At 44.6% G+C, this 13,618-nt stretch overlaps 1 protein-coding gene across 8 annotated transcripts in view; it reads left to right on the top strand.

Moving 5' to 3' along the window:
* SAP130 (Sin3A associated protein 130) overlaps window positions 1-13,618 on the top strand; it is an 84,577-nt gene that overhangs the window by 56,887 nt on the left and 14,072 nt on the right. For all 8 annotated transcript variants that reach the window (XM_025404786.1, XM_025404791.1, XM_025404789.1 and 5 more), the window contains one exon: window positions 13,257-13,615. In XM_025404786.1, the coding sequence (XP_025260571.1) occupies window positions 13,257-13,615 (359 nt within the window). The remainder of the gene's footprint in view (window positions 1-13,256; window positions 13,616-13,618) is intronic.

The following is a 13,618-nucleotide window of genomic DNA, read 5'->3' on the forward strand; positions in this document are numbered from 1 at the left end:
TGCCACCATGAATTTAAATAACGTAACAAATAACCAGCTCTGTGGAGGAAGACACCAAGTTCACACACAAAAGACTCCTGGAGTAAATGGCAAAACATGAAGCGATGACACAGGAGTTGACAGGACTCAGTAGAGAACTAATGAGGATACCACAGAAGGAAGGCAAAATTCAAACTGCACAAGACGGTATTGGCCGTAGAAGATGGAAATGAAAAAGAGGATAAGATAGAAAGAAAGATAGTCATGTGTCGTGGCTCATGCCTGTAATTCTAGCACCGTAGGAGGCCGAGGTCAACAGATGGCTGGAGCCCAGCAGTTCGAGATCAGCCTGAGCAATATGGCGAAACCCCAGCTCTACAAAAAATAAAAAAGTTGGCCAGGTGTGGTGGTATGGGCCTGTAGTCCCAGCTACACAGAAGGCTGAGGTGGGAGGATCACTTGAGCCTGGCAGGTTGAGTTTATAGTGAGCTGTGTTCATGTCACTCCACTGTAGCCTGGGTGACAGAATGAGAACCTGTCCAAAAAAAAAAAAAAAAAAGCGAGAGAGAAAGATAAAAAATAAAAACCTACAGAGCATACTGTGATAGAAGTAAGACCAAGCATGCGTCATATCATGTCGTGTCAGTGGCTTCGTTGTGGGTTGAGTTGTATACCCCAAAAGTCGTGTTGAGGTCTTAACTCCCAGTACCTCGGAATGCCACCTTATTTGGAAATAGGGTCATTGTAGATGTAGTTAGTCAAGGTGAAGCCCTGCTGGAGTAGGGTGAATCCTCAATTCAATATGACTGGTCGTTGTCTTTTTTTTTTTTTGGAGGCAGTGTCTTGCTCTGTTACCCAACCTGGAGTACAGTGAGTGGTGTGATATATGGTGTGATATAGGCTTAAGCGATCCTCCCACATTAGCCTCCCAAGTACCTGGGACTCCAGGCATGCATCACCATGCCCAGCTAATTATTATTATTATTATTATTATTTTTTTTAGACAGAGTCTTGCTCTGTCACCAGGCTGGAGTGCAGTGGTGTGATCTCAGCTCACTGCAACCTCCGACACCCTGGTTCAAGCTATTCTCCTGCCTCAGCCTCCTGAGTAGCTGGGATTACAGGCACACGCCACCATGCCCAGCTAATTTTTGTATTTTTAGTAGAGACGGGGTTTCACTATGTTGGCCAGGATGTTCTCGATCTCCTGACCTCATGATCCGCCCACCTGCCTTGGCCTCCCAATGTGCTAGGATTACAGGCGTGAGCCACCATGCCTGGCCCATGCCCAGCTAATTTAAATAAAAAAATTTTTTTTTTTTTGAGATGGAGTCTGCCCTCTCATCCAGACTGGAGTGCAGTGGCATAATCTCGGCTCATTGCAACCTCCATCTCCTGGGTTCAAGAGATTCTCCTGCCTCAGCCTCCTGAGTAGCTGGGACTACAGGAGCGCACCACCACACCCAGCTAATTTTTGTATTTTTAGTAGAGACCGGGTTTCACCATGTTGGTCAGGCTAGTCTTGAACTCCTGACCTCAAGTGATATATCCAGTTAGCCTCCCAAAGTGCTGGGATTACAGGTGTGAGCCACCACTACTGGCCTAAATAAATTTTTTTAGTAGAGACAAGGTCTTGCTGTATGGCACAGACTGGTCTCAACCTCTGGCTTCAAGTGATCCTCTTGCCTTGGCCTCCCAAAATGCTGGGATTAGAGGCGGGAGCCCCCATACCTGACCTGTGACTAGTATTCTTAGAAAAAGGGGAAATGAGGACACAGACAAATACGTGATGTGAACGTGGAGGCAGAGACTGGGAAGGTGCCGAGGAGTAATGAAGACTTCCAGCAAAGCCACCAGCAGCTGGGAGAGGAGGACTGGAATAGTCCGTCCTTCCTTCAGGCCCACAGAAAGAGCCAGCCCTGCTGACGCTTAGATCCCAGACTTCTGGCTCCGGAACTGTGAGACAAGCGGCTTCTGTTGAAGCCACACCGTTTGTGATGGTTTGTCGTGGTGGCTCTGGCAAACTCATACAGGTCTTACCTCGCCTGTTTCCGGACTGCATTACAAAGCAGAACCCACCTCTGCTCTGCCTTGTATACAGAGGCCGGCCAAACACAAAGGGATTCAGGAAGGTCAAAATGAAACATTAAGTCAAGGGATGGCGAACTTGACTTGTGCTGACTCACAAGAGTAGATTGATACGTTATCGGGAGGGAGGCAGGTGTTATAGACAACCACTGAAAAAATTGTATTACTGGGTAAAAAGTCATAATTAAATGTAGTAAATACTTAAAACCCAGTACTTACTAATTATTCAACTACATTTTATCCTTCTTCCCATGGAATAATTACGTAGAATGGTGTGCTGTTTCACGTCCCCCCCGCCCGCCACCAACCTCTGCCCCACTCCACATTGAAGAACACATTGGCAGCTTGAAATTGGCCCTGGTCGGAGCACTTCTTCCACAGAAGTTATCAATAGCACTTCGTTTACTGTTTTGTTGATCATCTAAGCAGAGATTGGTACGTGTTTTCAGTAAAGGGAAAAATAAAGAGTAAGCTATTTTAGGTTCTGTGAGCCGCGCAGTCTCTGCCATGGTCCTCACATCTGGTGTGGCTGTACTGAAAGACTTCATCTGCAGAACTGATGTTGGGCCGGGATATGGTTTGTCAGCGCCTCGTCCAGACATAAGAAAGGAATGGAGAAAGCATTAGTCATACACAACTTGAAAGTGCTTGTCAGGCCGGACGCAGTGCCCTCACGCCTGTAACCCCAGCACTTTGAGAGGCTGAGGCGGGTGGATCACTTGAGGTCAGGAGTTTGAGGCTAGCCTGGCCAACATAGTGAAACCCTGTCTGTACTAAAAATACAAAAGTGAGCTGGGTGTGGTGGTGCACCTGTTGTCCCAGCTACTTGGGAGGTGAGAGATTTGCCTGAGCCCAGGAGGCAGATCTCTGCAGTGAGCCGAGATCGCGCCACTGCACTCCAGCCTGGGCGACAGAGTGAGACCCTGTCTTTTTTTTTGTTTCTGAGATGGAGCTTTGCTCTTGTCACCCAGGCTGGAGTGCAATGGTGCGATCTCTGCTCATTGCAACCTCCTCCTCCCAAGACCCTGTCTTTTAAAAAAAAAAAAAAAAACTCCAGCCACGGTGGCTCACGTCTGTAATCTCAACACTTGGGAGGCTGAGGCAGACAGATCACCTAAGGCCAGGAGTTTGACACCAGCCTGGCCAACATGGCGAAACCCTATCTCTACTAGAAATACAAAAAATTAGCCGGGCGTGGTGGGGGCCACCTGTAATCCCAGCTACTCTGGGGGCTGAGGCAGGAGAATCGCTTGAACCTGGGAGGCGAAGGCTGCATGAGCTGAGATGGTGCTATTGCACTCCACTCTGGGCAATAACAGTGAAACCCTGTCTTTAAAAAAAAAAAATGCTTTCCTATAGCTGTTACATTATGAAGATGCCAAAAAGTTAAGGAAGCGTTCTGCATGTGTTGAAAACCATTATCTGACTCAGGAAAGAAGTCTCACATGTCATTGTGAATATTTCCATTTTCTCTCATACTGATTTTTTAGGTCTGTTCCATTGTACTTGGAAAAGATCCTTTGGGTTCAGTCTATACATTTTTTGAAATTTGAATTTTGACCTAAAGTATGGTCTGTCCTGGAGATTGTCCCACGTGCCCTCGAGAAGAACGTGCAATCGCTGTTGGTGGGTGGAGTATTCTGTGTATATGTTAGGTCTAGTTTGTTTAGTGCTCCAGTTCTCTGTGTCCTTGCCAAGTTTCCATCTGGATGTTTCATCCATTATTGAAAGTTGGGTATTGAAATCTCCAGCTATAGCCAGGTGCAGTGGCTCACACCTATAATCCCAGCACTTTGGGAGGCTGAGGCGGGTAGATCACGAGGTCAGGAATTCAAGACCAGTTTGTCCAAGATGGTGAAACCCTGTCTGTACTAAAAATACAAAAATTAGCTGGGCGTGGTGGTGGATGCCTGTAATCCCAGCTACTTGGGAGGCTGAGGCAGCGAATTGCTTGAAACTCGGAGGCGGAATTTGCAGTGAGCTGAGATTGCATCACTGCACTCCAGCCTGGGTGGGTGTCATCCTCTCCGTCTCTCCCTTTAATTCTGTCAGTGTCTCCTTTATTCTGCTACGTGGGGCACCGTTCTTTGATGCGTGAAGGTTTATAATTGCTGTATCTTTTTCTCTTTAGTGTGGTGTGAACACTTAACATGAGATCTGCCCTGGTGGGGAGAGGTTTAAACGTACACTGTTGTTTGTTGCAGGCACAGTGTCACACAACAGAGCTCTAGAACCTCTTCGTTTCGCTTAACTGAAACTTTATGCCCTTTCATTAGTAACTGCTCATTTCTCCCAGTTCTTTGATCTTCTTGATGAATCTTTTATTAATATAGTATGTCCTTTGTCTTGTTTTGGATTTAACATCCATTTTCTCTGATATTGATACAGGCCCACAGCTTTCTTTCAGTTACTGTTTTCATGAAATATCTTTTTCCATCCTTTCACATTTTGTATGTTATTGAAGTTAAGTTGGTATCGATGCAAACTAGATTGATATGAATTTAGACTGTTGATTGTAATCCCATGGTAACCAATTTTAAAATACCAGTGAAAAAACATAATGTCATCTGAGGACTCAAGTTACACACACAAATATTTTTTCAAAAGATTTATCAAGCAAAGGTAAACAAATTGAAATCTTATCAGAAAAGGTGGAATTCAGCTTAAAAGCAGAACACAGAGGGTCCTTTTTTTTTCTTTTCATGAGACGTAGTTTCACTCCTGTTGCCCAGGCTGGAGTGCAGTGGCGCAATCCCAGCTCACTGCCGCCTCCACCTCCTGGGTTCAAGCAATTCTCCTGCCTCAGCCTCTTGAGTAGCTGGGATTACAGGCACGTGCCACCACACCTGGCTAATTTTTGTATTTTTAGTAAAGACAGGGTTTCACCATATCGGCCAGGCTTGTCTCGAACTCCTAACCTCAAATGATCTGCCCGCTTCGGCCTCCCAGAGTGCTGGGATTTCAGGCATGAGCCATTGCTCCCGGCCCACAGAGGGTCCTTTATAATGCTGAAGAATCTAATTTACAATGAAATTTGTTTATTTTATTTATCTTTTTTTTTTTTTTTTTTTTTTTTTTTGAGACAGAGTCTTGCTCTGTCGCCCAGGCTGGAGTACAATGGCATGATCTCGGCTCACTGCAACCTCCACCTCCCAGATTCAAGCGAGAATCTCCTACCTCATCCTCCTGAGTAGCTGGGATTACAGGTGCACACCACCATGCCTGGCTTATTTTTTTGTATTTTAGTAGAGACAGGGTTTCACCATGTTGGTCAGGCTGGTCTTGAACTCCTGACCTCATGATCTGCCCACCTCAGCCTCCCAAAGTGCTGTGATTACAGATGTGAGCCTCCGTACCCGGCCTACAATGAAGTTTTAACAGTTAAGAATATCTGTGTACCAAATAATGTAGCGTTAAGGCTCATAAAGCAGAATTTACAAGAAGTATGAGGAGGGTTTCAAAGAGCAGCTTAGGAGCAAAAGGGCTTTAATTCACGTTTTTCAGGCCTCATCAGTTCTAGCAGACAACAAATAAATAGGATATAATAATAAATCGAAATAATAATAAGGGGAAATAGATATGATTAAATTCCATGTGTTAATTACACTTTTCTCTCTCTCTCTCTCTTTTCTGAGACAGTCTCGCCCTGTCGTCCAGGCTGGAGTGCAGTGGCGTGACCTCGGCGCACTGTAATCTTCACCTCCCTGGTTCAAGCAGTTCTCGTGCCTTAGCCTCCTGAGTGGCTGATATTACAGGCATGTGCCACCGTGCCCAGCTAATTTTTGTATTTTTAGTAGAGACAGGGTTTTCCCATGTTGGTTAGGCTGGTCTCAAACTCCTGACCTCAAATGATCCAGTCGCCTCGGCCTCCCAAAGTGCTGGGATTACAGGCGTGAGCCCCCATGCCCGCTCCCCGCCCCGCCCCCCCCCCCCCCCCCTTTTTTTGTTTTTGAGACAGAATCTCACTGTGTCACTCAAGCTGGAGTATAGTGGCACAATCATGGCTTGGCTCACTGCAGCCTTGACCTTCCAGGCTTGAGTGATCCTCCCTGTTCTGCCTCCAAAGTAGCTAGGACTACTTGGGTTAGTGTTAGTCTGGGTTTTTCTGTTTCTTTTGTTTTGTTTTGAGACGGGGTCTTGCTCTGTTGCCAAGCAGGAGTGCAGTGGCGCGATCTCGGCTCACCACAACCTCTGCCTCCCAGATTCAAGCGATTCTCCTGCCTCAGCCTCCCTAGTAGCTGGGACTACAGGTGCGCACCACCACGCCCAGCTAATTTATTTGTATTTTTAGTAGAGACAGGGTTTTACCATGTTGGCCAGGATGGTCTTGATCTCCTGACCTCATGATCTGCCCGCCTTGGCCTCCAAAGTGCTGGGATTACAGGCGTGAGCCACTGTGCCCAGCCGGTTTTTTTTTTGTTTTTTTTTTTTTAAGACAGAGTCTCATTCTGTCGCACAGGCTGCGGGGTAGTGGGCTGCGGGGTAGTGGCTCACTGCAGCCTCTGCCTCCCATGTTCAAGTGATTTCTCATGTCTCAGCCTCGTGAGCAGCTGGGATCACAGGTGTGTGCCAACAAACCTGGCTAATTTTTGTATTTTTAGTAGAGATGGGGTTTCACCATCTTGACCAGGCTGGTCTCGAACTTCTGGCCTCATGTGATCCACCTGCCTCAGCCGTCCAAAGTGCTGGCATTACAGGCATGAGCCACCACGCCGAGCCAGTGTTAGTCTCTTTTCTAAGTTATTAGTTTCTGCTTTTATATTTATTGTTTCCTTTATTTTTGTTTGTTTGTTTTCTAGTTTTTCAGCCTGACAGTTTTCAATATTTTTTTTTTACTGACATAAATATTTAAGGCTATGAATTTTCTTCTAAATAATGCTTTCATTGCAGCCCACTGATTCTGCTATATAATTCTTTCATTGTGGCTTTTTTAATTTACTTTTTTTTTTTTTTTGAGATGGAGTTTCGCTCTTGTCACCCAGGCTGGAGTGCAGTGACGCAGTCTCAGCTCACTGCAGACTCCACCTCCCGGATTCAAGTGATTCTCCTGCCTCAGCCTCCCGAGTAACTGGGATCACAGGCATCCACCAACACACCCAGCTAATTTTTATGTTTTTAGTAGAGGTGGGGTTTTACCGTGTTGTCCAGGCTGTTCTCGAACTCCTGACCTCAAGTGATCTGCCTGCCTTGGCCTCCCAAAGTGCTGGGATTACAGGCGTGAGCCACCGCACCCGGCCTAAATTTCCTTATTTTTTAGATAGGGTCTCACTGTGTCATCCAGGCTGGAGTGCAGTGGGTGTGAACAGTTCACTAAAGCCTTGAATTCTTCGGCTTAGGTCACCGTCCTGCCTCAGGCTCCTGAGTAGGGAACTACAGGCACATGCCACTATGCCCAGCTCTCAGAGAACATTTTAAAATGGGTTAAAAGGGCTTTCTGTTTTCTCCTTTCACTTCCATTTCTAGTTTGCCTGCCTATGGCTAACTCAATCGAGATAAACCATAAAAAAAATTAAAAAGGAGTTTTTTTCTACATTGAACTTAATGTAGTTCTATGCAAATAACGATCGAAAAACCCATGGATAAATTTATGTGGCTGGGGAGGCCCCACATTCATGGCAGAAGGCAAAGAGGAGAAAGTCACATCTTACGTGGATGGTGGCAGGCAAAGAGAGAGCTTGTGCAGGGAAACTCTCCCTTTTTAAAACCATCAGATCTCGTGAGACTTAGTTCCTATCACAAGAACAGCACGAGAAAGACCCGCCCCCATGATTCAGTCATCTCCCACAGGGTCCCTCTCATAACACATGGGAATCACGGGAGCCATTTGTGTGGGACACAGAGCCAAACCGTATCACTTTATGACTCAAAATTCAGAATCTATAAAAAGGAAGTTTTGGGAAATTTGACTCAGGGCTGGATGTGGTGGCTGACACCTGTAATCCCAGCAATTTGGGAGGCCAAGGTGGGCAGATTGCTTCTAACCCAGGAGTTCGAGACCGACTCCATCTCTACAAAAGATACAAAAATTAGCCAGGCATGGTGGTGCGCACCTGTGGTCCTGGCTACTCAGGAGGCTTAGGTGGGAGGATTGCTTGAGTCTGGGAGGTCGAGGCTACGGTGAGCCAGGATCATGCCACTGTACTCCAGTCTGGGTGATAGCATGAGACCCTGTCTTTAATAAGAGAGAGAAATTTGACTTAGTAAAAATTATTTAAGAAACAAACTACTTTTGTCAAGAAAAAACTTTATAAGCAAAGTGGAAGGCAAATGATGAATTGGAAAGATATATTTCCAACCATAGCACAGTCTAACGGCTCATCTTCATAGTATATAAATAACTGCCAGAAGTGAATAGTAAAGAAGTCCAGTCGAAAAATGAACGACCTTTTTGAACAATTAGTTCACAGGTAAAGAAGCATCAAAGGTCCATAACATGTGGAATGATGCTTTCTATCAAGAGATGAGCAAACTGAGAGCACACTGAGACACCATCATTTACCTTTCATACTGGCAAAATACCAGGAGTTTGAAATATGCTGTTGGAAAAGCTGTGGATAATTGGGTGTTTTTATTCTTGGTGAGAGTGCAAACTATTATAACTCTTACGGCAAGGCAATTTGGCAATACTTACCAAAATTACAGAGGCATTTTTCTTTCCCAGGTATATGTGGTAATGTATTAATCGGATACACCAGCACACATATCAGATGACAGAGGTGTCAACGTGCTGAGAGCTAACACGCCAGAGTTGGAAGGGCTCTGTTGAAAGGTAGCTGGCTTGCTGCTCCCTGGACAGCTAGCTCCACTCTGAAACGCAGCTCTCCTGAACAGTCAGCCCCAGAGCTCAGAAGCACCTCCTCTCACCCCCATAGTTTTCATGCCACTTTCACTGTCCCCAAAGTCCTTAGTGTAGAGAAGCAAGGAAGTGACATACTTTGGGAAATCTGGCTCTGACAGCATGTGGTTTGTCCACCATGGCTGGGCATTGCATTTCTTGATAGGATGGAGAGCCTGGGGAATCGTGTGCATTCTGCTCACCTTCCGCCTCCAGATATTCCCACTTAAATTTGTAGTTTTTTAGTCTGTCGAATGTTGTTATCTGTATTGGTCTTTATAGTCTACTCCACGAATAGGGGACTGGCTAAATAAAATATGGTTACAAGTCAAAAAAGCAACCCAAATGAGTCAAAAAAAAAAAAAAAAGGTACGAGGTATATGCTATGACAGTTTTGAAATAAGCAGGCAAGTTGGGTAAGAAAGTAACATTTGGGCTAGGTGCAGTGGCTCACACTTGTAATCTCAGCATTTTGGGAGGCCAAGATGGGAGGATCACTTGAGCTCAGGAGTTTGAGACCAGCCTGGGCAACATAGCAAGACCTTGTCTCTACTAAAATTTGAAAAAAAAAAAAAAAATTAGCCAGGCATGGTGGTACACCCATGTAGTCTCAGCTGCCAGAGGGGTTGGGGAGGGGAGGCTGAAGCGGGTGGATCACTTGAGCCCAGGAGTTTGAGACTAGGCTGGACAACATGGCGAAACTCTTATCTCTACAAACAATACAAAAGTTAGTCGGGTGTGGTGGTGCAAACCTGTGGTCCCGAGCTACTGGGAGGCTGAGGTGGGAGGATTGCTTGAGTCTGGGAGGTCGAGGCTGCAGTGAGTCCTGACCGTGCCACTGCACTCCAGTCTGGGCGACAGAGCCAGACTCTGTCTCAAAAAAAGAAAAGAAAAAACATTTGTATTTGCTTTTGTCTACATACATAAGTACTATAAGGTCATACAAGAAATTATTATATTTTATTGATTGTGAGAAACAAGGTTTTAAAACCATAGCATCTCTAAAATCAGTATCTTAAAACTGATGACATCTTAATATTCTAGAATTCAGTTACTGTATTTTTAAGTGTGCACAAAATAATGGTTCATTTTATAACTGTTGCCGTCTTAGAGTCAATGGAATGCTGAGATATAGTGATATTGTGTGGAAGTTAATAGTGGATGAACCCATGCAATATATCGAGGAGCTTTCTCCATATATCATTTGAAATATGTGAATGTATTATTAATTCAAAACAAAAAAACTTTAAAGGAAAATTAAGATATTGAAAACTATAAAACAGATTTAAAAAGGAAATCCAATAGCTGTCAATATAAGTAAGTTTAATTTGTTTAAGTCGTGTCATACTACAAGGCTTATAATGTTTGTGTAGGTTTTTCCAGGTATCACTAGTTCATCTTCGAACTTTCCACCAAACCTACAGAACTGCTCTAAATGAGTTAAACCTGTCAGATCTCTGTCATTTGTGCTTTTTCTTGATCACATCCCTCCCTGAAGCCCTGCTTCTGCCTGCCCCAGTCTGTATTGGTGCCTGCCTGGTCTCGGTGCCCAGCTGTTGTTCCTGGTGCCTCTTCTCTCCGCCAGGCTCTGAATTCCCTACACCTTGTCAGCCGGAGCCTGTATGCTTCCTTCTTCTTGATTTACCCCCTTGATTTGCAAGAGCACCTCTTCAGTAGTAGTGACAGAATGCCCAAGATGTCAGTTTTTGATACTTGGCATATCAGAAAACATCTTTATTCTATCCACACTCTTCAGTCTGTTTTCTCTGTGTTGTTCAGATTAGGCTAATTATACTGATCTGTCTTCGGCCTCACTGATTCTAAGGCAGATGCAATGGCTCTTACCTGTATAGTCCCAGCTACTCAGGAGGCTGAGGAGGGAGGATCATTTGAGGCCAAGAGTTGGAGGCTGTGGTGCTCAATGATCATGCCTGTGAACACCTCGCCAACACAGCAAGACCGTCTTATTTCAGTTATTATATTTTTTATTTCTTTAATTTCTATTTGGTTCCAAAATTTTTATAACTTTGATTTTTTTTACTAAGATTTTTCTATTTTTTTCATTCATTTCAAGTGAATTTATAATTGCATAATAACACATATTTATAATACCTGCTTTAAAGTCCTTGTCAGATAATTCTTTTATCATTCATCTCTTGTCTTATTCAAGTTGTGATTTTCCTGTTTCTTGATGAGTGATTTTCTGTTTGGAACTGGACATTTTAAGTGTTAAATTATAAGACTGGATTTATGTATAGGTTATACTTTAGCAGGCCTCCTCTCAAACTACCCCAGCAGGGAAGAGGGGGCATTGCCTTGTTACTGCCGGGTGATCAGTGAAGGCCAGGTTCCCGGTTGGCCTCTGATGATACTGCATGAGTAGTGGGATGGGGAGGAGATTGAGGCCCCTCATTACAACCTGGCCAGGGAAGTCGCTAGGACCATAGGCACACACCACCACGCCCAGCTAATGTTTGTATTTTTGTAGTGTTGGGGTTTCCCTGTGTTCACTAGGCTGGTGTCAAATTCCTGGGCTCAAGTGATCTTCCTGCCATGGCCTCCCAAAGCACTGGGATTGTAGGCGTGAGCCACCATGCCTAGCCAGTTCTTTCTTATGCCTATTCAAATATGCAGTTCAGACTCTAGTGTTTTTTCTTTTTTTTCCCCTTTCAGCATTTACATTTTTATATTCCAGAACTTCTAGTCCCTCTGTTGCCTGGGCTGGAGTGCCAGTGTTACAGTTATAGCTCATTGCAGCTTCGGACTCCTGGGCACTAGTAATTCTCCTGCCTCCGCCTCCTTAGTAGCTGGAACTACAGGTGCATGCCAATGCACTTGGCTAATTTAAAAAAAATTTTTTTAAGAAATGGGGTCTTACTGTATTGCCCAGACTGGTCTCGATCTCCTGGCCTCAGGTGATTCTTCTGCCTCAGCTTCCCAAACTGCTGGGAGTTTTTAGGCAAGAGCCACTGTGCCCAACTCAGTATTTTCATTTCTATAGGTTAAAAATCCAAAGTGTACAGTTGCTCATCTGAGAATACAGGAGTAAAAGCCAGTGTTTTTGTCTTCTCTCACTCAACAACACAGAAACTTCTGTGACCTCTGGTTAGTAAGAACTGGGGGAGGATTTCTCCCCGGCAACCAACCGACCAGATTTGCAAAAGACACCAGGTGGGTGTCCTCCAATTCAACTATGACACTTGGAGATAGTGTCAGATCTCACAGGTTGAGGGCTCAGTCCCACAGGACTACCAAACTTTCAACGCCCAATGCAAGCCCCAGGTGGTTTTACTTGTTCTTCTGACCAGCTAGTTCCCATGCATTTTGCTTCATTTGCTAAAACAGCACACAGAACTCAGGAAAACACTTTATGTACATTAACCTATTTCAATAAAGGCTATTACAGAGGATGCAGATGACCAACCAACTGGAACAGACGCATAAGGCCTGGGGGAAGGGATGTGAAGCTTCCATGACCTCTCCAGGCACGCCCCTCCAGGAATTTTCACGTGCTAGCTATCCCAGAAGCTCCTGAATCCAGTCTTTTCGAGTTTTTATGGAAATTCCATTTACACAGGAATGGTTGATTAGGCATTGGCCATTAGTAATCAGCTCAACCTCAGTCCCTCTCAATTACAACTGTAGTTAAAGAAAAAGAAAGAAAAAAAAAAAACAAAAATAACAACTCCAAAGTCAACATATATATTAAGGAATTCTGGGGGAAAATGTATATTAATATTATGAAAATTGGTTGTGCTATGACGATATGACTTTGAGTGAGTTCTTTAAAGTGTTATTTTCTTGTTAATTTTATTATTGCTTACAAAAACTTGGGTGGGAGCAGGACATACAGTATATTTTTAAAACCTGATTGACATTTAAAATTGCTTTGTTAAACTTTAAAGTCAAGAAATAGAGTATTAAAGCTGGGCGTGGTGGTTCTCACCTGTAATCCCAGCACTGTGGGAGGCCGAGACAGGCGGATCACTTGAGCTCAGGAGTTAGAGATCAGCCTGGGCAACATGGTGAAACCCCATCTGCACCAAAAAATACAAAAATTAGCCTGGCATGGTGGCACACACCTGTAGTCCCAGCTACTCGGGAGGATGAGGTGGGAGAATCCCTTGAGCCCAGAAGACAGAGGTTGCAGTGAGCCAAGATCACACCACTGCACTCCAGCATGGGTAACAGAGTGAGACCCTGTCTCAAAATTTTTTAAAAATTAAAGAAATAGAGTATCAATTGTGCAGTGCGCTGAACAGAAATAATTGGACAAATACCCATCCTCTGAGATGTTGTAGATGAAGGCAGTTTTTTTCTTATTTGCTACATGTGCTTTTCTTTTGTGTTTTAGTGCCAAACCCAAGTCTGAAATCCACGTGTCTATGGCCACTCCTGTCACTGTGTCCATGGAGACTGTATCCAATCAAAATAATGATCAGCCTACCATTGCCGTCCCTCCAACTGCCCAGCAGCCTCCACCGACCATTCCAACTATGATTGCAGCAGCCAGTCCCCCATCACAACCAGCCGTTGCCCTTTCAACCATTCCTGGAGCGGTCCCCATCACTCCACCCATCACCACCATTGCAGCTGCACCACCTCCATCAGTCACTGTGGGTGGCAGTCTGTCCTCCGTCTTGGGCCCTCCTGTTCCTGAAATTAAAGTGAAAGAAGAAGTAGAACCAATGGATATCATGAGGCCAGTTTCTGGTA

Source organism: Theropithecus gelada, chromosome 12 (genome assembly GCF_003255815.1).
Source record: "Theropithecus gelada isolate Dixy chromosome 12, Tgel_1.0, whole genome shotgun sequence".
Taxonomy (NCBI): Eukaryota; Metazoa; Chordata; class Mammalia; order Primates; family Cercopithecidae; genus Theropithecus; species Theropithecus gelada.